This window comes from Varanus komodoensis, unplaced genomic scaffold, assembly GCF_004798865.1.
Source record: "Varanus komodoensis strain SLA01 unplaced genomic scaffold, ASM479886v1 scaffold20_1, whole genome shotgun sequence".
In the NCBI taxonomy this organism is placed as follows: Eukaryota; Metazoa; Chordata; class Lepidosauria; order Squamata; family Varanidae; genus Varanus; species Varanus komodoensis.
In genome coordinates this window covers 12,139,844-12,161,178 of record NW_025335587.1, presented here as the reverse complement: position 1 = coordinate 12,161,178, position 21,335 = coordinate 12,139,844, and the positions used below count along the sequence as shown (strand labels likewise).

The following is a 21,335-nucleotide window of genomic DNA, read 5'->3' as shown; positions in this document are numbered from 1 at the left end:
CACAGTTTTAATTCAGATAACAGAACTAGCCAGATGCATTTCGAACATGAGACCTTCGAGGGAAACGACCAAAGAACCTACGGACATCCACAACCTTCTAAATGCCTGAAGAGAGAAACTCTGGTTAGCCTATTGCCACATCAATGTTGAACACCAAGCTTTAGGGGACCAGAATACAGATGGCGCCCTGGCACAGAGCTGCCAAGGTCAGATGCAAAACGGATGGGGGCATGTCCACTAAGAATCTTTGGATGCTGCATCCCTTAAGGCCAGAACATACACTGCAAGGTTGGCGCTGAGATCTGTTGTCCACATGGAGGTTGGGTTTGCCATGTATGGGAAGGGTACCTTCTGGTAGGGAAAGTGAGCGACCTTTCCTTCCAAGGGAAGCACACCAGATCTGGCCCTTTTAGAAGAGCAGTTCCATTTACTTGATAAAAGAATGCCTGCTGGACCTTTACTTCTAATGGGGTTTAGGGTGCCTTACCCTGTCCCGCTGACTTTATGCATTTCATTTTGACTGAAGATTTGGTTTGCTGAATTTACTGTTCTTTCCCTCACCACGCAGCTTTTTTTTTTTTTAAGCTGCATACTATTTTGCAAAAACTGTAAAGTTGAAAAGAGGTCTATAAACAGAAGTAATAAGTGCATCATGAATGCATGAATGAATAAAACTGGCCGGGATCCAAAGAACTGCAAGGGAAGAAGAAAATGTTTTTGCAGGGCTCTGTGGCCTTCTGTGCTGGACCCAGTGGAAAATTTCTGGCAGAGCCGTGCGGGGAGGGTTGTGGGGCAGCAAGAGAAAGAGGGAGTGGGGAAGTTACAGGACACCGCATGCAAATTCTGGGTGGTGTTTTAAGACTGACTTTATATATGATTACCTGCATGCTGTATCTCATTTATTTTACTGACTTGCTGCCCTGAGACACGGTGAAGAAGGCCTTTCCCTGTCTCCTTGTGCCCAGCAGTGAGGAGCAGAGCACGTTGTGTGAATCGGCTCCGAACCTACTTGGGGGCTCGGAACATGTTGTGCAATTCTTTGATTCCTCAACCATTTCCAGAGCAGGGGTCCCTAAGATCTCTGGGGGTCCCATTTGAAATTTTGAAAAAGTTTGTGCTGGTCTCATGCACCAGCACAAAATGGCTGTGGGGGCAGCATAAAATGTTGGAGCGCCACTGCCTTTGTGTGTGTGTCTGTGCACATGTGTGTGCACCCTTATGACAGCAAATTCCAGCCCTTGAAGAACTGAACGAAAGCTGACACACGCTCTTTTTAGAGGAAAGGTGAGCATAAATGGTTAAGGACATACCTCTCCCTGGAAACTCTTCAGGAGTGGAGCTACCTGTTTGCGCAGGTCCTGGAAAAGAAAAGCAAACACACACATAAAAAAGAGGTCACGGGGAGGGGGGAGCAGTCCAAACTACAACTATGTGAATAATATTTGCAGTATTTCCATCCGTTACTCTCACGGCACTTCTTTTTTTCCACCAATTTTATCATGTTAGCTGAAGGCTGATTACATTTTTAATCGAAACATTGCTATCAGCAAGGGGTGTAGCAGAAATCCATTTTTAACTGGCTTATGAATCCAGCCCAATACACAATTACGATTGTCCCAGGGGAGGAGAATTAGTTAACAAAGGCCTCTAGTAATGTTGGATAATCAGTGAACTCCTTCAGTCTAACAACTCAACTGAAACAGTGCAATGAATGACTAATGGGATGTAAAACATGTGTAGCCACATGGAAAGAGATCAAGCCAGACCCCGCTGGAAGTGCGGCTTCCTCCCGAAGTGCCAGGAAGCGAGCGAGCATCCTTTCTTTGGATCAGCGGCCTTTCCTGCTCTATGGGATTTAAAGCAGCAGCCCCGCTTTGCACAGGGGCACGTGCACCGTTAGCAGCCCACCCGCTTCTGTCCCCGCACCGAACGATGGCGTCACCCCCATCTATTTGCTATTAGCAACAGGAGAATTTATGACCAACAGACAGTTCTCAAGGCAGACACAAAGCGAAACGCCATAAAGTCATCCAGTGGAATGGTGAGTGGCGCAGGAGGAATGGCTGCCACTGGCCCCTGGCGGGTTGCGACAAGCCGCCGTCCTTGATATGGATGGCTCTACGAGCCGCCCTGCTCTGCTTTCGCGCAGAAACCGTGATTGGTGGCTTCACAGGGGGTGCCGTGCAGTAGACAAACCTGCAGCACTGGCTTTTTTTTTTAAGGGGCTACACAAACCAGCAGCTTTGGGGATGGGGTAAACGTCTGGGAAGATTCACCCCTAAACATCCCACCTGTCTGGGAGCAGATTCTGGGTTGAGTGTGCAAAAAGTGTGCATGACAGTCGTGCTGAAGCAGAACCACGTGAGGAGAATGCTGTGGAAGCAGCTGCCATTAAGCACAGATATCGGCAGCTTGGGTCACCTTTACCAAGGTTCAACTTGGATGCCAGGAAGCACTTCCTGACAGTTGGGACCTCGAGGGTATGGAATGGGAGGTGGTTGAGGCCCCATCGGTGCGGGTGTTCAAGGACAGGCTAGGCATGCACATGGTGGGCATGTCATGAGTGGAGCCAGCTGGAGCCGGGGGTCAGACTGGATGCCCCCAGAGACCCCTTCTGACTCGCTCTGTTTCTATGTTCCTATGTTAAGGCTCATTTAAGAATGCACCTTGGTCCCAAGTAATTCAGCAGGCCCCACCAGGTAGCTGGTCCTGTAATCTGCGGGCCACCACTGGGACTGTTCTGTCCTCTGTGGCTACTAGCCTAACCAATGAGGGAACTAGAGGAGTTTTCCAAACTGGAACTGAATCCAGTTAGTGCCGATGGAAACTGGGGGCTCATTGTGTGAGGTGCCCGACTGAACGGTTTTGCTCCCATGCCAGGAGGGAGGCAGGCGGCTTCTCCCTGCAGACATTATGCCTAGTCAAAAGTTTTATTCCACTTGTAGGATATTTTTAGCCTGACTTTCCACTTGACGCAACAGGGGGCCCAAAGCAGTTCACAGCCATAATGCAGAGCAAAATAATTAAATAGCCAAAGCGTAGTAGCACTTTAATTGTACATAGAGTGCCGTGGCCACTTAAAAGGACAAAAGCAGGCCGCCGATACAATCCAGGCTTGTGCAAGTCACCACCCTCTTCATCACTTGTGCCAGCCCCGATTTGCCTCTGGGTGAGCAGAGAGAGACCACACTCTCTCTCTCTTACACACACACACATGCACGCACAGAGCCTGTGTACCACAAACAGCTAGCAGGAGTCTATATACAGGGGTACAGTGACCAACAAAACTGCTTGCAAAGTCTTCCAGCTGACATGAACCAGCTGATGCAAATGCAAAGGCTAACTTGTCCCAGGCAGAGGGAAAGTAAAAAGCCCAGCAGGCCTGGCCTGCAAATCCACTGAGGCCAATCTCTGGCCAGAGGCCCCCAGGGGCTCATGAGCTGAGCCAGGGATGCAAGGGAGCGCCCTCCCCTGCGGCTGGGCTCCTTGTTGGCTGCCTCTGGACACAGCAGCTTTGATGGGCCATCGTGGCCAGCAGCCGCGGCTAACCCAGTCCTCCGCTGGACAAGCCAGCCCTCCTGGGGTTGGACCACAGCACAAGCACTCAGGCCCGCGTGGGCCCATCCCAGGCCCTTCCAGAGTCCCAGGCGGAAGGTGGCGCCAGGTGGGTCGGGGCCCGCCGAGTCTTTCAGCTGCCTGTCTGCTACACCTGCACAGAAGCATCCCTCCCTACCCAGTGGTAGTGCCAAGGCAGAAGGCTTCCCACTCCTCCCGCAGCTTTATTTATCCTTGTAATCTGAATTGGATGCTTAGGATGGCAACCCCGAGAACGGCCAGCACCGGCTTTTTCTCAGTGATCTCCAAAGCTAAGGCTGTTCCGGTCTGCATTAGACGTGCGTCAGTGATGCTGCGGCCTCGGACGCTCTGAACCATCCCTGGGGCCCAGACTGAGGGAGCGTGTGCATGGCGCACGTTCCAGGCAGGCCAACAGCCTGTTCTTGTGGCCTTCCCACGCTGACTTACTCTGGCCAAGCAGAAGAGCTGCACCACCTGATGAAGCCTTGCTCCAGACAAAGGCCAGGTGGTGTGGGTGGCATGGCAGCCATGCTGAAATCAAGTCAGCCTGCTCGGTGCCTGGACAGGAGGTCACATCAGAACACTGCGCACACCAACTTTCCACAGGAAAAACGACGGGGTGTGCAGTGCAGCAGACCGTCATGTGAATCGGGGCCACCCTAGGAACTGGAGGAAGGGAAGGCAAAGCCAAGCCTGTCCTTGCACTCCACAGCAAGCTCCCGTCGAGCTCCTCTCTGTAGCTCTGAACACTCAGAGAAACAAGCCACTGACATTTCTCAAGGACTGACATGCAAATTCAGCCCACAACTAATTCAGCAGCGCTTCACCGTTGATCAGCACCCCCCTCTTGACACGGCACCGACCTGGCTGAGAAGACCACACGCTCTGCCCCACTCACACAGCGGGGTCACTAGACAGAGCCCCAGCGCTCATGCGGTATTACATGCTGCATTTATGTGCCCCCTTTCCTCCCCTTGCAAGGAACCCAAGAAGGCTGGCAAAGTAAAGTGCTCTTTTTCTCCGTCTATCCTCACAACAGCAATCCTGTGGGGGAGGTTAGTCTGCGAGTCGGTGACCGGTCCCGAGTCTTCTGGCGACTTCCCTGGCTGAGTGGGGACTTGAACACAGAACCCCCGGGGTCCACAGGCCCACATGATAACCAGCAAGCACCAGGCTCCCTCAAAGAGAACTGCTCATGCAGCTGGCCCAGAACTGCCTGCTCTGATTGACAGGGGCTGTTACCTAAGGCTTGAGGCTCACCTGCAGCCTGAACCTCTTAACTGGGGACAGTGCCTAGGATCTTCTTGCAAAGAAACCCTAACCCCAACCCCTGTCTAAAATGATGGGCCACTGGCTGCACACTCATTCCAGTGACAGAATCTTGGCTACAGAAAGAGAAAACTCGCCTCTCTCGAAGCATCACTGTTTCCCTCAATGCCGAATCGTTGCACTTCTCCAAGAGAAAAGCCCGTTCTTCAGGGTAGAAGCAGTCCTCATTAAAAAAATATTTCTTCGCAAGGGATGATGGGGTAGTACATTGAGGAGGAGGAGGCGGCAGCAGCGGCGGAAGAGGAGGAAGGTTCTGACAGCAGCTTTTCAGACATTTAATGGACAGATTCTCACATGGTTGGTCAGGGGAGACTTGGCGTTTGTCAAGCAACCGTGTTACCTGCCCTCCATCCCTCTATGCTCCTGGAAGGAGGGCAGCCCCACGTCACACCAGCCTCACCACACCTGCCACACTAATACACACGAAGGAACAGCGTGCGCAAGGGAGGGGGAAGGAATGCAGCCCATGCGACAAGCGACAGAATCCCAAAAGCATCTTCACGGCCCCAAAAGAACAGTCCATCTCAGAAGGGACTGCAGAAGAAGGCCAAGGGAAGCAACCGCTCTCCCCACATCTGGAGGAGAACTATGAGAAGCGCTTGCCCTTTGACTCAAAGCTGGGAACCTGTGGCAACCATGCCTTCCGATTCTGCAGGCAAAGGACAGCGCTACGCCCAGCTTGCTCTTCCTGACACCTTGCCAAAGAAGCGGTAAAATAAGTTGCAACAACCCTCCGAATGTACAGGAAGAGGTTTTGCTTTCAAACGCCAGACCCAACTTAAATGAGCTGCCAGAGGAGAGTCGTTCTTGGAGTGCTTCGGTCTTTACACGCTGGCCGTGCGCTTGCAGGGACACTGAGATACAGGACCAACTATGAGGAGAGAGTGCAATGTCCAAGGAATCCAATTCCTTACACCCGATTCTGTGAAAAAAGTATTTGAGCACAGACTGGCCATGTGAACTTAATGTCTTTTTGCTGTATTTGCATAGCCAGGCGTGGGGCAGGAGACCCATCTCTCTTCAGTCAGCCAACGCGGAGCACCTTTTGACTCACAAAAGGTCTTGCTCTCTTCCGGGACTGTCCCCTCCTAGCACAGACAGGCAAGCAGCTTGTCTCCTAGAATTCTCCAGCTATTTGCAGCCCTGGCTTGGCAAAATGACCCTCTGGGGATCCTACAACCTAGAGTTCTCATCCGTAAAGTATTCTATCTGTAAGCAAAATAATTTTGGAAGGAAAACCTCCTGGGTTCCCTGATGCTGACTCGCTCTCTGTCTCTCTCTCTGTCGCCCCCCCCCCCCGCCTCCTGCACACTGGCTGGAGAGAGTCAGAGTATGGGGGGGGGGCAGCAGCCCAGTCGCATCAGCGTCAGTGACATCATTAGTTTGGCTGTCGCATCCAATTGTGGAGCCAGCTCATCACACGGAAGGGGCGCTCCAGCTCTCGACCGTCTACCCCTTTTGCATTTCCTCCCTTGTTAGGAGACGTTTAATAAGGAACTAGCAAGTGACCCTACACGGAAAATTGGCCAAAGCTTAACGTTATGATTCCAGATGCTTTCTGACAAGAACTCGAGAGTAACTTATTGTGCGTGGCGGGGGGAGGGGGGAGGTATTTTGCTAGCTCAAGCCACACAAAAAGCAGAATGGGTTTGCCCTCAGTAAGCGCCGTCACTTAAGAAGCGGGGGGGGGGGGAGACTATGGACAAAAATGAACTGTTCATTGGAGATAAAATGCCTGACATTGCGATAGCTCAGAGCAGACTTTCCTTTTGTAATGTACTCAAGGTGGCTTGCTTTTGAAGCATGGAAAGACAGTAATTGCTCACCCGCAGAGTCGCCCTGTTGCCGGGAAGCATGGAAATGCTCAGAGAAAGGACTCATGGGGAGAGAATGGGCAAAGGACCCAAGCCCTTCTTTCCAATGGCCATGCTGGCTGGCAGTAATGGGGGTTGTAGTCCAGTGCACCTGGACAGCATCGTGTAGGGTATAGCGACACCTCCTCTCCCGACACTAAGGGGCTTTACTTCGAACCCAACGCAACACATGCATTCATAAAGGGCTGTCCTCTCCCCCTACAAAGCCACGTCCTGCAGCAATCATTGCCCAGAGCTCTGCTCTGATTAATCCCGTCTTTGGAAGATGGGGAAGAAGCTACCAGAGATGGGTCTTCCCCATGCTGGCATCCCAACTGCAAAAATCCTTTCCCAGGTCTATTCACCTGCTGCAACCCACACTAATTGTTCAGCTAGCCAGAGATCTTTTTCCAGGGCCTCTGGTAAACTTATTACATCTGCTTAATAAACGTAACCCTTGTTCTAGCTGCTCAGTTTTCAGTCTTGCTGCAAATTTCAGGTGGAAAGGAGAGCTAGGAAAATTAAAACAGAGGAACCCCATGGAGCAGACAGGACACCAGGTGTGTTCACCTGCCAACCCTAGATCAAGCGGCAGCAAGCAAGGCAAGTACAGCCCCCCCCCCTCGCCCTGCCTTGGGTATTTAATGGCAAGCCCCCATAAATATTGAATTGCATGCTCAAACATGGAGGGGGTCACTCAAGATATTGCTTTTCAGCTCATAAATGGGGCAGCCTTTTAGAAGGGAGTGGTGTGGGAAGAATATTCATCTTTCCCGAACATCTATCTGCATACTTAATGGGCCAAAAAGAAAGGGGGAAGCGACAGCCAATGCTTCCACAGGGCAGAATGAGCCACTCTGCCATGGAGTGCCCAACTATCCAAGGATCCATTCATTTATTCCAGATCCCTCCCTTGTTTCTGCCACCAGTAGGAATTTGCTACCCCGGAAATCTTTTCCGTGCTCCAACAAACTAATGTGCACTATTTTTCAATTACATCCACAAGAGTGTCCTTATCCCCTCCTCCTGATAAATAAAAAATAAATAGTCTTGACTTTTGCAGCAGCGGAAAAGAGCATACGATTGCTTTAAGCGTGATTTTAGCTCACAGATCTTGTGAAAATTCCATTAGCTTTAATTATTTATCAGAAGGAGATTTAGATTACTGTTCCTGACCTATTTTTTCCAGCGCATGGCCCGCCCAATGAGGAAATCAAAGGAAGATGACTTACTGAGGTTAGGCAAATCTGGTTTTATAAGTCCCTATCAACCAAGAGAGACGTGTCAGGACGCGACGCGCTTGCCTCTGAAAAAAACGATGGGGTCCCTTCTTCGCATTTTAACATCTTGCTAAGTTTGCTCTACTTGGGTGTTCCTCTCCTTTGCGGCCAGTTCAGGGCCAATGGTTTTTGGCATTCAGGTTAGCATCCTTTGCATCTGTTAAGAGTTGTGACACCACCAGGGACCCACACATGCAGATGTGGTGGGGAACGCAGATGCCGTGAGACCACTTGGAAGGACACGTTTACAAAATGGCGTGTTGGGCAAATCCAGGCACGAAGGCTGGCATCCTCTTTTTCCTTCCTCGGAACCTCTCTGTCTTTCTGTCTTTCTGTCTTTCTGTCTTTCTTTCTTTCTTTCTTTCTTTCTTTCTTTCTTTCTGTCTTTCTGTCTTTCTGTCTTTCTGTCTTTCTGTCTTTCTGTCTTTCTTTCTGTCTGTCTGTCTGTCTGTCTGTCTTTCCGTCCTTCCTTCCTTCCTTCCTTCCTTCCTTCCTTCCTTCCTTCCTTCCTTCCTTTCAGTTGCCAAGAGCTGCAAAACGAAATGCTAGGCAAAGCAGCTACAACTGCAGCCATCATTCCCTTCCCTGAAAGGCTCCGGGGGCTCCCCGGTGAGGGGCATGTTGGGCACAGGGGCGCGAGAAGTAAGGGAAGACGGGGATACCAGCAGAGCTGCTGCAGTGGCTGTAGCAGCCGTACCCGTCCAGCACCTGCGCTGCCTTCTGCACCATCACTGGTCCCTTCTGCCTTCTGCCACATGTCTCCAGTCCTCAGGTTTTACTGGGAGGCCCATTGGGAGAATCCTGGCATAAGCCCCAAGGGCATTATGGGATGTAGATGAGGCCAAAGTGCATCATTCCTCTCTGCTCTGCAGAACCAGGGAAAGTGCCCAGTTGGCTTGGTGCATTTTTTTCTGGCAGGGAGAGTTAATCATGACTAACTGAAGTCCTCTGCATTTTAATGGGCCTACTTTAAGTTGGCTTTTATTTATTTAACTTCTATACCTCCCAGCAGCTGAAGCTCTCTGGGTGGTTTACAACAATCTATTAAAACACAGTCTAAAATACAGTCTTATGCTAGATTTGATCCTGAATATTTGCCAAGATTTCTCCCTTTATATTTCAAACCTCACTTTCTTCCATCTAGGTGCTAACTTTTTCTGAAGTTTCCAGAGTTCTTTCTGTGTTCTTCCAGTTCACTATGCCACAGCCAGGACTCCGAAAAAGACCTTTATACAGCAAATTCTAACAAACTGCCTTCAAAATTGTTTACAGGAAAAGCTGCGCATGGAAAATGCTGCTGCATCCACAGATGTCAGAATCAATTCTTTTCATGTAACTTCACGAGTCAATTTCTCAAACTGCACATTTTTCTGAACACGCTAATATTGTGCCATCAGTTATGAAACAAGAAAGTTAACGCTGTCCAGAAATGACAGAATGGGAAACCATTTTTACCCCCTCAATCATTTATTGAAAATGCCAGGGGACAGGTTGCTTTTAAGACAGACTACTCAAACCTGATCAATAAACACACTTTCTTCTATTGAGTCAGTCACAGGATTCTCCATTTCACTCATCTCCACCCGACCCGCCACGCCTTCTGTACCTATTTATATCCAGCAGGAGGGCAAACTAGAATGCTACATATCTGCAACAAACTTAGGCAGCTTTTTTGAAATTTTATCTTCAACAAAAGGAACACTTGGAGTCTGTAGTTTTGCAGAACAAAGGGGGCCATGTTTAACCCCTTCCTTGCCAACTGTAGATCTCAAAATCTGTCCTCCATGTAGCTGAACTTCTACCTGTGCACCTCTGGGTGCTGACTTGCCCATGCAAACACACATCTGGACCCTCGCAGGGGCCTCCATTCAGAATTTCTCTTTCCTGAAGTTACTTTCTTTTTAAAGAAAGGCACCAGGGTTCTATTACATGCACCCACATGTAATATGTAGTGAGGCCCTTAGGAAAGGATTGTGTCGCATTGCACCACACTCCACATGTGCAATGCCAACGAGACGCCCTGCGTGGCAGAACCACAGGGGTGGTGACTGCGGAAGCCACAGAGCTGCCAGTAGTGGGAGCTGCCCCGGCAGCTGGGCCACGGCAGCTGTCGGGAAAGACTGCCCCAAAGACACCATGCCGTGGCTTCTGCTGCCCTCCCGCCGGGAAGGCCTGGTTCCAAGTGGGTCAGGAACACTGGCAGGGGTGGCACGCTGGAAGATGCCTCCTTGCATTTCTTAGGCTTCTCATGCATCCTATGAGAATCCCCCTTTATCCTTGTGGCTCAGATGGTTTAGAGCATTCAGAATTCACAAGCTTCTGAATCTTTACTGGGTACTAAGCTGTAAACTGTACAGAGGATGCTGAAATAATGGAGGAACTAATGCTGGAGGTGACATGACTAAGGACTTCTTGTCTGAGACAATGGACCAGGTTGCCTGATCAAGCAACCCTCTACAGGCAATCCCAAGGCAAAAGGGGAGAGGGGGAGGGCCTCCCAAGCATCACCACAGAGAGGTAGCGAAAGGGGAGAGAGGAAGGGCCTCCCAAGCATCACCATAGAGGAAAAGGAAATGAAAGGAGAGGGAGGCAGGCCTCCAAAGCATGCTTTCCTGTCCTGCCCATCCAGAGAGGCATTTCCTTGCTGGTGAGTCTGGGTGGGGGGAGACTAGAGACACTCCCATTTCCCCCCACTTTCAGGTGGGTCCTGTGCTCCTAATCCCCACAAATGTGGAGGGCCGACTACACATGATTCAACTTACATACAAATTCAACTGAACGAAGGATTTCTGTCCTCTTAGGAATGGAACTTAGCTGCAAACTGGGGACTGCCTATATATCACTTGCATCCTGTTTAGGGAGCCAAGAGCAGCTTTACCCCTCCCTCTAAGGTATATCCGTTTTTGCCTTTGTATAGCATGAAAACAAGACGTAAGGACACTATGATTGGAAAAACAAGGATTGTCCCCTGTGCTGCACTGGGAAAAGTCATGCATTTGGCCACAAACTGCAGGTGACAGGTGGGCCCCAGAGAAGGGATCTAGAACGCCAGTGACATTCGTGCCTAGTTCTACATTCACTGCTGCTCCAAGTGCACTGCAGGAGAAAGACCGAATAAGGAAACGCTCCCAAGTTTTGTGCTCACTTTGCTCCTGTCACTTCAAGGCTGAACGATCAATCACACCATTTTCCACTACAAATTAAAAGAGGTCATGCTTGCCTATGCTAATAGAATGCATAAAAATATATCTCTGGTAACTCTGTATTTTACACGTACGCGTGCGTGCACACACACACACACACAATGGGTTTATTCTCACTAAAGCACATTCTGTTCCCAACAGTCATCAATGCCAGTTAGGAATAAATGTTGATAGAGCTGAGAGCTTTCGGTTACAATGACATCCATATATTCAAAGCCCGTAGCAGCTTGCTCCGTTTTCGAATTTCAATGAACTATTTTCTGCGAGCACAATAAAAAACTCCCTTTTTCTTGGCTCTGCAGCAGTTCAGAAACTTAACACAGTCAAACAAACACTCTGTCTTGGCCACCACTCTTGGCTCAAGCCAATGAATCAGCAAAGTCCATAAATGTCTAGCCAACTTGGACAGACTTTCCTGAGGCAGCCTTATAGGGAAAACAGAGATGCCAGATTTGCAATCTCAAAAATACAGGGATTCTCAGAAATGAACAGCTGGCCGGCCCCTTGCTAGGTGCTTGGGGTCCTTATCCCAAAGAAAGAAATCCTAGCAAGGAAGAGGAGACGTGTTACTTTGCGTGTGCCCGTAAGGCCACCCCCAGCCCACACTCACAAGGCTTCTGAATGCCCTCTCCAGGGCGGAGACATCGCGCTGTCTTCCCGTTGCGTTCCAGGTGCTGGGCCTTTCCTTGAAAGCCATAAATGGGCCACAGCAGTTCGTGCACTGCCTGCCCCTCCACAGGATCCTGACTGCTTGCAGGACTGCTTGGACGGGCCTTTTCACAAGTTCCGCACAGGGCCTTCTCGGTGATGGCCCTTCACTCACGCAGCACTCCCACCCCCAGCGCTGCCCACCTGGTGTCAGCAGGCGACCCCCGCCCCGCTCCCCCCCAAGAGAAGGAGCCCCAGTCCAACCCTTTTATGAGGCATCCTTTCCGGGGATGCTGTGCGGCTCTGTTTGCTACGACTTGCCACCTGACTGGTCCCCCCAGAAAGGTCCAAGCGCAAGCAACTGCCTACTTAAAACCAATCTTTTATAAACAATCTTTTATTTTAGCATCGTTTCCCAGCGGCTTATGGTTACCAAACTTTTTAAAACGTTAAATTAAAGAAGTGAAAACAACTGAAATAAAGGGAAAGGCGGATTATGGGAGGGACCACTCCCTGCTTGACTTCAGCTACTGAAGAGAACTTTGCTCATTTCCACTGGGAAATGCCCGCCGGTGACCAACCAGCAGGAGAAGCTCCAGCATACTTCGAGGTTTACTGGCAACAGTTGCTTGGTTAGGGGACACAGAGCATCCCTGTGCCAGCCACAAGTGGCACCCTGGTATTGAGAGAGCACTGCCTGTCAGCCATCAGCTGCCAATATTGAGCGAGTCGCTTGATCAGCTTTTCAAACCTACTTTCTGTTTATTCCATTTGTCCTTGGTTCAAAAGGTTGTTAATTTAAAACCCCAGCCTGTGCTTGCTCTCTCTTGAACAAGCAAAACTGCTTAATGTTCTACACTGTTTGTTATCAACCTCACTGGCTTAAGCGTAAGAAATATCTGGCCATGTGTGCTGCAGGTCACCGTAGCGTTTCTGAACATGCATTAGCAAGTACGTGGGCTAGACAAAGCAGGCCTCCACTCTTCGCTATGACACTATGACACTTTGCTGCCTATAGCTCTGGGGAGGAAGCCGATCCCTGATGGAGGTCAACACGTATTTGGACTCTGTCCTATCAAGGTACTCTGGAAGGATGAACAACAGTGACAAAAGAGGTCCTGAGACCAAAAGGCCAAGACTGCGCTAGGCAAGTATGGGCACCAAGGGGGCACCCCCATGATGCTAATCCTGCTCTGCAATGCAAGAAATGAGAAAAGAAAAGAAAAAATGGAATGGAGACGCCATTCCACAAAGCAAAGCTTTCCACTTGGATGAAGTACCACCCCTCGCCTGCAAGCAAGAGCCGCCGAGATCTGAGAATGGCTGAAGCCATTTCACAGCCTGGCAGCGTGCTAATCAAGGCAGACAATGCCACTTGAAACACAGCCCTACCTATTTCAGCTGCTACATCCAACACAGTTCTGCCTCCTCCGGTAGAAAGCTTGGCTGTATCAAAGATAAATGGACAACATGATTCAGAGTTGCTTCATACGCAAAGGCCAGCCACAATCTGAATGGATAAAGTAGAACTCTGGAGAGCACACAGATCCAAGCACCACTTTGCAGCATCTGGTTCAATGCACAGACCTTATGCGGGGAGGTAATGATAAGCACACAGAAGAAATCAATGGCTTCCAACCTCCAGCTCCAATTTTTTAAAGCAGATTAGTGTTTCGCATTATAGAAATCAATATTCCAGTTTACAATAACCAAAAGGCAACAGGTTTCTCTCTAAGTGGGTGGAAGAACAGTAGGCAAAATTACCAGGGTTTCCCACACGTGTCCTGCAGCCTGAACCATCCCAAAACGTCCCAGTGAGAACGACTAATGAAATAAGTGCATGATGAGCGTGACCTGCATTTCAAACCGCGATGAGTTCAGTGTCTGCGTTCAAACATTTATGGTGCGCATTCTCTAACAATACGTTTCCCCATCATCCAGAATCGGATAATTCTGAGTCTTAGCAATCCTAGCAATCAGGCAGCAAACCTTAATGAAGGGGACTGCGCTTCCTTTTCAAATAGATCCACCTGAAAGGCTCAACACCAAGGATCAATTAGAGGGATGCTGCTTCTGAAATAACTGGCATAGGACAACCAAGAGTTTCAGACACACGGGGTTGGGAAGTTTGACTAAAGCTTGGTCAACAGAATCCGACTGCGACCTGCTCAGACACCAGGCTCAACCTCAGGCCTTCCTCTGAGTGCCAACCCCATGGCAGGCTCAGAGGGTGGCAGCAAGGGGGAGGGTCTTTTCTGTGGCCCCCTTCAATCTTTGGAACAACCTCCCTGCAGTCTGGCACCAAACTTGCCATCTTTTCATTGCCAGGCTAAGACATCCCTTTGAGTGAAAACCTTTAAAGATCTTGGTTTTCCAGGGGGCTAGGGGGATTGTTCAGGTGACTTACTTACTTATTGCATTTGTACACTGCCCCGTAGCCCGGGGGCTCTCTGGGCAGCTAACAAAAAGCAGAAACAACAACGTAATAGAACTATAGTAAAATAAAGCAATAACATCTGAAAACATATAAAATCAACTAATATAAGGTGCGAAACAGGAAGCTAATATAACCCACAATAAAAACAACAATAAAACCAGCAGCGAAAAGCAAATAAAACCCAACTTCTACAAACAGGGACTAAATGAAAGAAGTCTCTCCTTGGGGGTGCAAAGAGAATGAGGGTTCCCGTCGCCCCAATTTCAGAAGGAAGTTGCAAAGATGGCCCCTTTCCTTGCCAACTCCCCGCTGCCACTTCATTTGCGGGGTTCACTAAGGAGGCCCTCCATTGAAGATCTAAGCGGCCTGGTAGGGATATATGGAGACAGGCGTTCCTTTAGATATCCCGGCCCCAAGCCGCTTAGGATTTGGATGTAAGCATAGGCGCTCTGAATTGGGCCCGGGCAGTAGCAGCTGGTGGAAGACCAGCGTCTTCAAAGGCAGCCCCACGCAGAGCGCATCGCAGTGATCCGTGGGAAAGGCGGCCGGCACATGGGCGACCGTGGCAAGGCTCCGCTCGTCCCAGTAGGAGCGTGGCTGGACAATCAGCCTGAGCTGTTGGATGGTGCTCCTGGCCACCGAGGCCACCTGCGGAACAAGGGGCCACCCGGGGTCCAGGGGCACCCCAAGCTGCGAGCCTTAACTGCACACAGCATTCCAGGTGAGGTCTGACAAGTGAGGAGTATAGAGGAAGTACTAGTTCTCATGATTTGGAAGTAATACTTTTCTTAATGCATCCCAGAATAGCATTTCCCCTTTTGGCGGCTGCATCGCATTGTTGGCTCATGTTTAGCCTATTGTCCACAACTACTTTTTCTTGTTCATTTCTGCTGAGCCACTTATTCCCCATCTTGTATCGAAGCCTTTGGTTTCTTTTTCCTAGATGGAGGACTTGGCACTTGTCCTTACTGAATTTCATTCTGTTGCTTTCAGCCCAGTGTTCGTTTTTCAAGATCACTCTGGATCTTCATTCTGGCTTCTAGGGAGTTTGCTATTCCGCCCAGTTTTGTATCATTTGCAAATTTGATTATCTTTTCTTGTACTTCCTCATCCAAATCATTAATAAAGATGTTGACACTGGGCCCAGGACTGAACCCTGTGGCACCCCAGTAGGTACCTCCATCCAATTTGAGAAGGTGCCATTGATGAACCCTCTTTGTGACTGATTTAGCAGCCAATTTTGGAATCACCTAATAGTTTTTCCATCTTGTCCAGTTTTTGCTAATTTGCTTATCAGAATGTGGTGTGGCACTGTGTCAAATGCTTTGCTAAAGTCTAGGTAGATTATGTCCACAGTGTTCCCTTTGTCCATTTGGGAGGTTACCCAGTCAAAAAAAATGAGATTAAATTAGTCTGACAGGATTTATTTTTGATAAATCCATGCTGGCTTCTATTAATCACTGCATTTTCTTCAAGATGCTTGCAGATGGATTTTTTAATAATTTGCTCCAGAATTTTTCCAGGGACTGACGTCAGACTAACTGGTCTATAGTTCCCAGGTTTATCTTTTTTCCTCTTTTTGAAGATAGGGACAACATTAGCCCTTCTCCAGTTGTCTGGCACTTCTCCTGTTTTCCAAGATTTATCGAAGATAATAGCCAGTGGTTCTGAGAGTTCCTCCACTAGCTATTTTGTGACTCTGGGATGGAGTTCATCGGGTCCTGGAGATTTGAAAATGTTTATTCCACCTGGGTATTCCTTGACCATTTGTCTGTCAATCTTGGGCTGCCACCTCTTACATCCTGCTTGAACTTCCTCTTGATTGCAGATTTCCTTGTGGGAGAAGACTGAAGCCAAGTAGGAATTGAGCGCCTCTGCCTTTTCTTTGCCAGCTGTTACGACTCTGCCTTCCACTTTGAGTAGCTGGACACCCTTCTTTTTCTCATGTCTTTTGTTCTGGATGTATCTGAAGAAGACTTTCTTGTTGTGCTTAGCATCCCTTGCTATTCTTAGTTCATTTTCTGCTTTAGCCTTCCTGATGCAATTCCTTGCTATTTGTTTATATTCTTTCGTGGCCTGGCCCTGTTTCCACTTCCTGTACATGTTCTTTTTTCTTTTCTATTTATTTTTATTTACAATATTTTTATCCCATCCTATACAATCCAATTGTCCCAGGACAGCTTACAATATAAATAAGCAAAAGTACACAAGCAATCAAAAATACAATAACAAAATGCGACTGAGAATATAGATAAAGTCAAATTAAAATTATTTAAACCTTAAAATGTTGGGCGAATACAAAGGTTTTTACCTGGAGCCAAAAAGAATATAAAGTTGGCACCAGGAGAACCTCTCTGGGGAGCGCATTTCACAATCGGCGCCACCGCAGAGAAGGCCCCCCTCTGGTCTTCACTCGCCTAACCTCCTTCAGGGAGGGTTCCCGGAGCAGGGCCCCAGGAGGGCGTATAGGCAAGATTTCCTTCAGGTATCCTGGTCCCAAGCTGTTTAGGACTGTATAGGTCAATACCAACACCTTAAATTGGTGCTTTTTTCTTTTTCTTTCAGGCTGTCACTTAATCCTTTGTGGAGCCACGTGGGCTTCTCTGCTGTCTTCTACACTTTTTTCTTGATGGAATTGTTTGTAGTTGTGCTTCAAGAATCTTCTTTTTCAAGATTTCCCGTCCCTCTTGGACACCTTTCCTCCTAAGGGTGTGTTGCCATGGCACTTCGCTTATCATTTTTCTGAGTTCGTTGAAGTCGGCTTTCTTGAAGTCCAGGATGCTTGTTTGGCTCCAGTTCCCCTTTGTCTCCTTCATAATTGAGAATTCAAGCATCACATGGTATAGAAATGAAATTAATAATAATAACAATGCACCATAGTTTATGGACTGATGGAAACATAACATCCCACCTAAAACTTACATAATTTTGAGACAAACTGTATAGATGCTTGCTTGCTTGCTTGCTTGCTTGCTTGCTTGCTTGCTTGCTTGCTTGCTTTCTTAAAACACACACATAATTTGGATTGTCTCCCCAGTGGGCTGCATCCCTTATCAAAATAGCTGACTCACAGAGCCCCAAGCAGAAAATCCCGGTGCCTCTAGGCAGAGCAGGAAAAAGCCACTCGCTGCCAGTCAGTGTCTGCCACACTGGGCTGAAGGGACCAAGGCTCTGACGTAGCGGAACACAGCTTCCCATGTAGGAAGTCTATCATTTCACAGCCAGGAAAATAAAAATTAACAAGTGAGGGAAATTGTGACCAGCATGACTAGGAGGGAGAATGCAAGCTCAGGATGCCAGTGTTGAGCATGAAATATGTAGCTATAAAGAGGGCTTTGGTGCAGCATCAACTTCTGCCCGGTTTCGTGTCTTACAGGTTTGGAAGATGGATCTGCATGTTTCTCAGATGCGACAAACTGATGGAAACTGTAATGGTTGGGTGAGATACTCAGGGAGGATGGGCTCATATTCATGATATCCACGTAAGACTGCAAAACTGCACAGGGCCAGAATTTCCATTTCTTCTCCTAAAATATTCAATAGTCCTCAGAGAGAAAAAATACAGGCACTTATTTTGCACCCAGTGCACTAAAACACCCATCTTTTACTTGCGTTCCAGATCAAATTTTAATTTTTTAAGATGATCTATGAATTATCAACAGCCTGTTTCCACATCAATGGCTGAAAAATGTCAGTGCATCTTGCAAGTTGACAAACTTTTGCATATGCAGAGAAGTCGCCTAACCATGGCAGATCCTCAGCCTAGGCAGGATGCTGGATGCAGCGGGGGCATGGCAGAAAGCCCCCAAATCCCAACTGTGGGCTTCCCAAAAGTTACGAGCTTGCAATGAGGGAAGCAGGAGATGGGACCTTAGTCTCCTACAGCGGTGGAGTCTGTTTGGGAACAAATGGCCATTTGAGCTCCTTCTCCCTGAGAATGGTCTGCCACGTGAAGCAATTCCACAGAAGAGGAACTGGTGCGATGGTGGGGCCTCCTTCGTCATATCTGCTCTGGGACGAGCTGCCATTTAGCTACTGCTCTCCCTTGATCGTTTTTATTTACACTGGCTATTGTAAAGTGTGCCTTGTCATTTCAGGAACTACTGCTTGAGATTGCATCATTCCCCACTTCATGTTGTATACATTGGATAGAAATGTAGAAACACAGAAACAGAGCGAGTCAGAAGGGTCCTCCTAGGCTATCCAGTCTGACCCCCGGCTCTAGCCAGCTCCATTCATGACATGCCTATCAGATAATAAGCCTACGGGCAGAGTTTCCCTTGATTTTAATCTCTGTATAGTGCTTGTTCATTTTGGGGTTTTTTAATTTCCAGGTGACGCTTGTGTCTGGTCCCTTTGACACCTATGGACAACTCTCACTTCCATCCCAGGGGATATTTTTAAAATAGTTTCTCCATGTGACTACGATAATGACATGGCTGTGTCTACCTTTTCTCATTTCCACTCCTTGTCCTGCTACTCCCATTCCGTTTTAAAGCATTTGATCTCTGCCTGTCTGCCAAAATGCCACACCACTGAGTAGTCACCGGGGGGTTTGGGAATCCTCCTGTTTCCTTACAACACTGTTTGCATTATTTGTGCCCCTGCAAACCTCGAGGTTACCCCAGTTCCCAGTAACCACTGCCGCTTTCTCCAAAATCGCATTTCTCGCCCTGAATCCCCCAGTTCTCCAGCAGCCCTGTCCTCACACCAGCAGCTGCCCCAGTCCCAAAAGTCCGTGCAGTGACAATATCCCAGGGAGCCAGCTTGGAAGGAGACCAAAACGCCCCACAGACTGTTGTGTGCCGAGTGAGAAGAGTGCTGGCACAGGGGGTGCCTGGTTCTCGAAGCAGCATCAGCCAGCGCCGCTCCAGCTCTGGATGAATCCATCACGGCCTGTCAGCCAGGCTCTGCGCCCCATTTGTCACCCGGCAACGCTGCAGGAGGGGCCCACTGCTCTGCGCAGGTCTCTGTGCGGGCTGCAGCACCAAGCCCCGCTCGCTGGGTATCGCACACATAAATCAAAATGGAGAAGCCTCCGCCATTACCGAGCCTGCTCACTCCCAGGGTGTCGGGATCGTAAGTAATCTTCTGTAACAAAGAGTCAATAAAGTTTGCAAGCACTTTGGACGTGGATGAGTCAAGCTGCCGGAGGCGATGCCGTGGCTCTAGGCAGTGGCAGGGAGCAAGGCTGCGTCACCGCACAAGAGCAGGGAGGGGCGCAGCAGGGGTCCCGGGGAGCTTCCTGGCCCCTGCCTGCCTCCACGCACTCCTGCTGGCAACACCGTCGCTGCAGGCGGTCCTGCAAGTGGGCCAAACCGTGGAGGTGGGACTGGATGTCGCAAGGAACTGCCAGGATGAGGATCAGGCGTGCCCAGCTCTCCCAGCAGCCTGGCATGGGCAGTCTTTGGGGTTACCAGCTGAGCACCCCACTGGTCAACACAAGAGGACCCTGTCCATCGAGCTGGCCACTGGCTGCACTCAACCAGCCACCCGTTATGGGCTTCCAATTCAGGCTGAGACTGAGCTTGAGGTGCACATCTGCACTGGTTGGCCTGACTCTGCTCCAGATTCCCGGCTCCAGGCTGCCCATTTCTCAGAATAACACAGAGCTGCTGGGGGAAATGGCGGTGGCGTGCAGAGCCCCTCCACCCACCACACTACCGCTGTTTCAATCTACTGTGTGTCCGGATGCATCTTCCTGCTCCTGCCAACGGTCGCCAGCAACGCAGGCCCACCTGTCTCATCACCATGTCATGTCGCCCGGCAAGCTGGCCTTGGAACCGTCCGCAGCAGGCTGCCATTTTCATCAGCATCTCTGCTTCAGCCCCAGACCCAGCTCTGCTCCTCAGGCTAGCTCAGCTGAGCGGACTCAAAGCCATACTAAGGGCCCAAGTTCCTCCACCAGGGCACCAAACGAGTACCAGGAGAGAGGGGAAGGCACCTGCTGCCTTGGTCCCCAGCAAGGCTGGTGCCACCCCTGTAACTCCGGCTATTTAATCCCAGATTTCATTTCCTCCTTGAACTCCAGCATGGACGTCAAAGATGGCTGAACTCACGGAAGACAATCGCCTGGGCTCTGCCGGCCCCAATCCCTGAAGGAGCTCTCACTGGGCCCAGCCCAGGGCGCAGTTCCACAGGTGCAGCAGCATCTGCCAGGATCAGGGGAAACGTGAAGCAAGCCTTTGAGAGGAAAGGAAGATGAGGCTTGATGGTGCCTGAATGAGAAGGGCTGTGAGAGATGTGCCCGCAAGGAAAATAAGCCCACTGCCGCACAGCCTGATTCATTTTAACTTCCGCAGAGGAAAAGGCTGCCCCTGCTTGCTGGAAAACCTTCGCGCACCCGGGCCTGAGCAACTGCTCTTCATTCCACCAGAACAGCAATTCTGACTCACCCCCCGTGACAGAGGCATGCCAGTCCCTGCTTACTTTAGGCTATAAACTGTGGTGTGCATTGCTAGCAGTGAATATGGCCCCATCATGCTGCCTCAGACTGAGTCATGTGGTCCTACAGGAGCCAGGGTGGCTTGTAGGCTGACTCACAATTAGATTACATGAACCTCAGCATGCAGAGCGTCTACCAAATCTCCAAACTGGAGGGCCCACATGCATCTCCCGTGGCACACAGAGTGTGCCTTCTAACAACCAAGCGGCTTCATAGAAACAGAAACAGAGCGAGTCAGAAGGGTCCTCCTGAGCCATCTAGTCTGACCCCCGGCTCCAGCCGGCTCTGCTCATGACCTGTCTACCATGTGCATGTCCAGCCCATCCTTAAAAACCCTCACCATAGGGGCTTGAAGCCCTCCCATGGAAGCTCATTCCATGCCCTACGGGTCCTAACCGTTGGGAAGTACTTCCTGGCATCCAAATGGAACCTTGGTTTCTTGAGCTTGGCTCCGTTGGAGCATGTCCTGTCCTCCACTGGCAGGGGAAAAGAAGTCATGACCCACCTCTGTGTGGGGCACCCCCTCATGTACCTGCATGTTGCTAACAGGTCCCTCTGAGTCTC

General features: G+C 49.6%; 1 protein-coding gene across 6 annotated transcripts in view; it reads right to left on the bottom strand.

The window, feature by feature from the left end:
- Positions 1-21,335, bottom strand: part of CUX1 (cut like homeobox 1) — a 300,846-nt gene that overhangs the window by 166,388 nt on the left and 113,123 nt on the right. For all 6 annotated transcript variants that reach the window (XM_044429825.1, XM_044429827.1, XM_044429826.1 and 3 more), the window contains exon 3: positions 1,311-1,358. In XM_044429825.1, the coding sequence (XP_044285760.1) occupies positions 1,311-1,358 (48 nt within the window). The remainder of the gene's footprint in view (positions 1-1,310; positions 1,359-21,335) is intronic.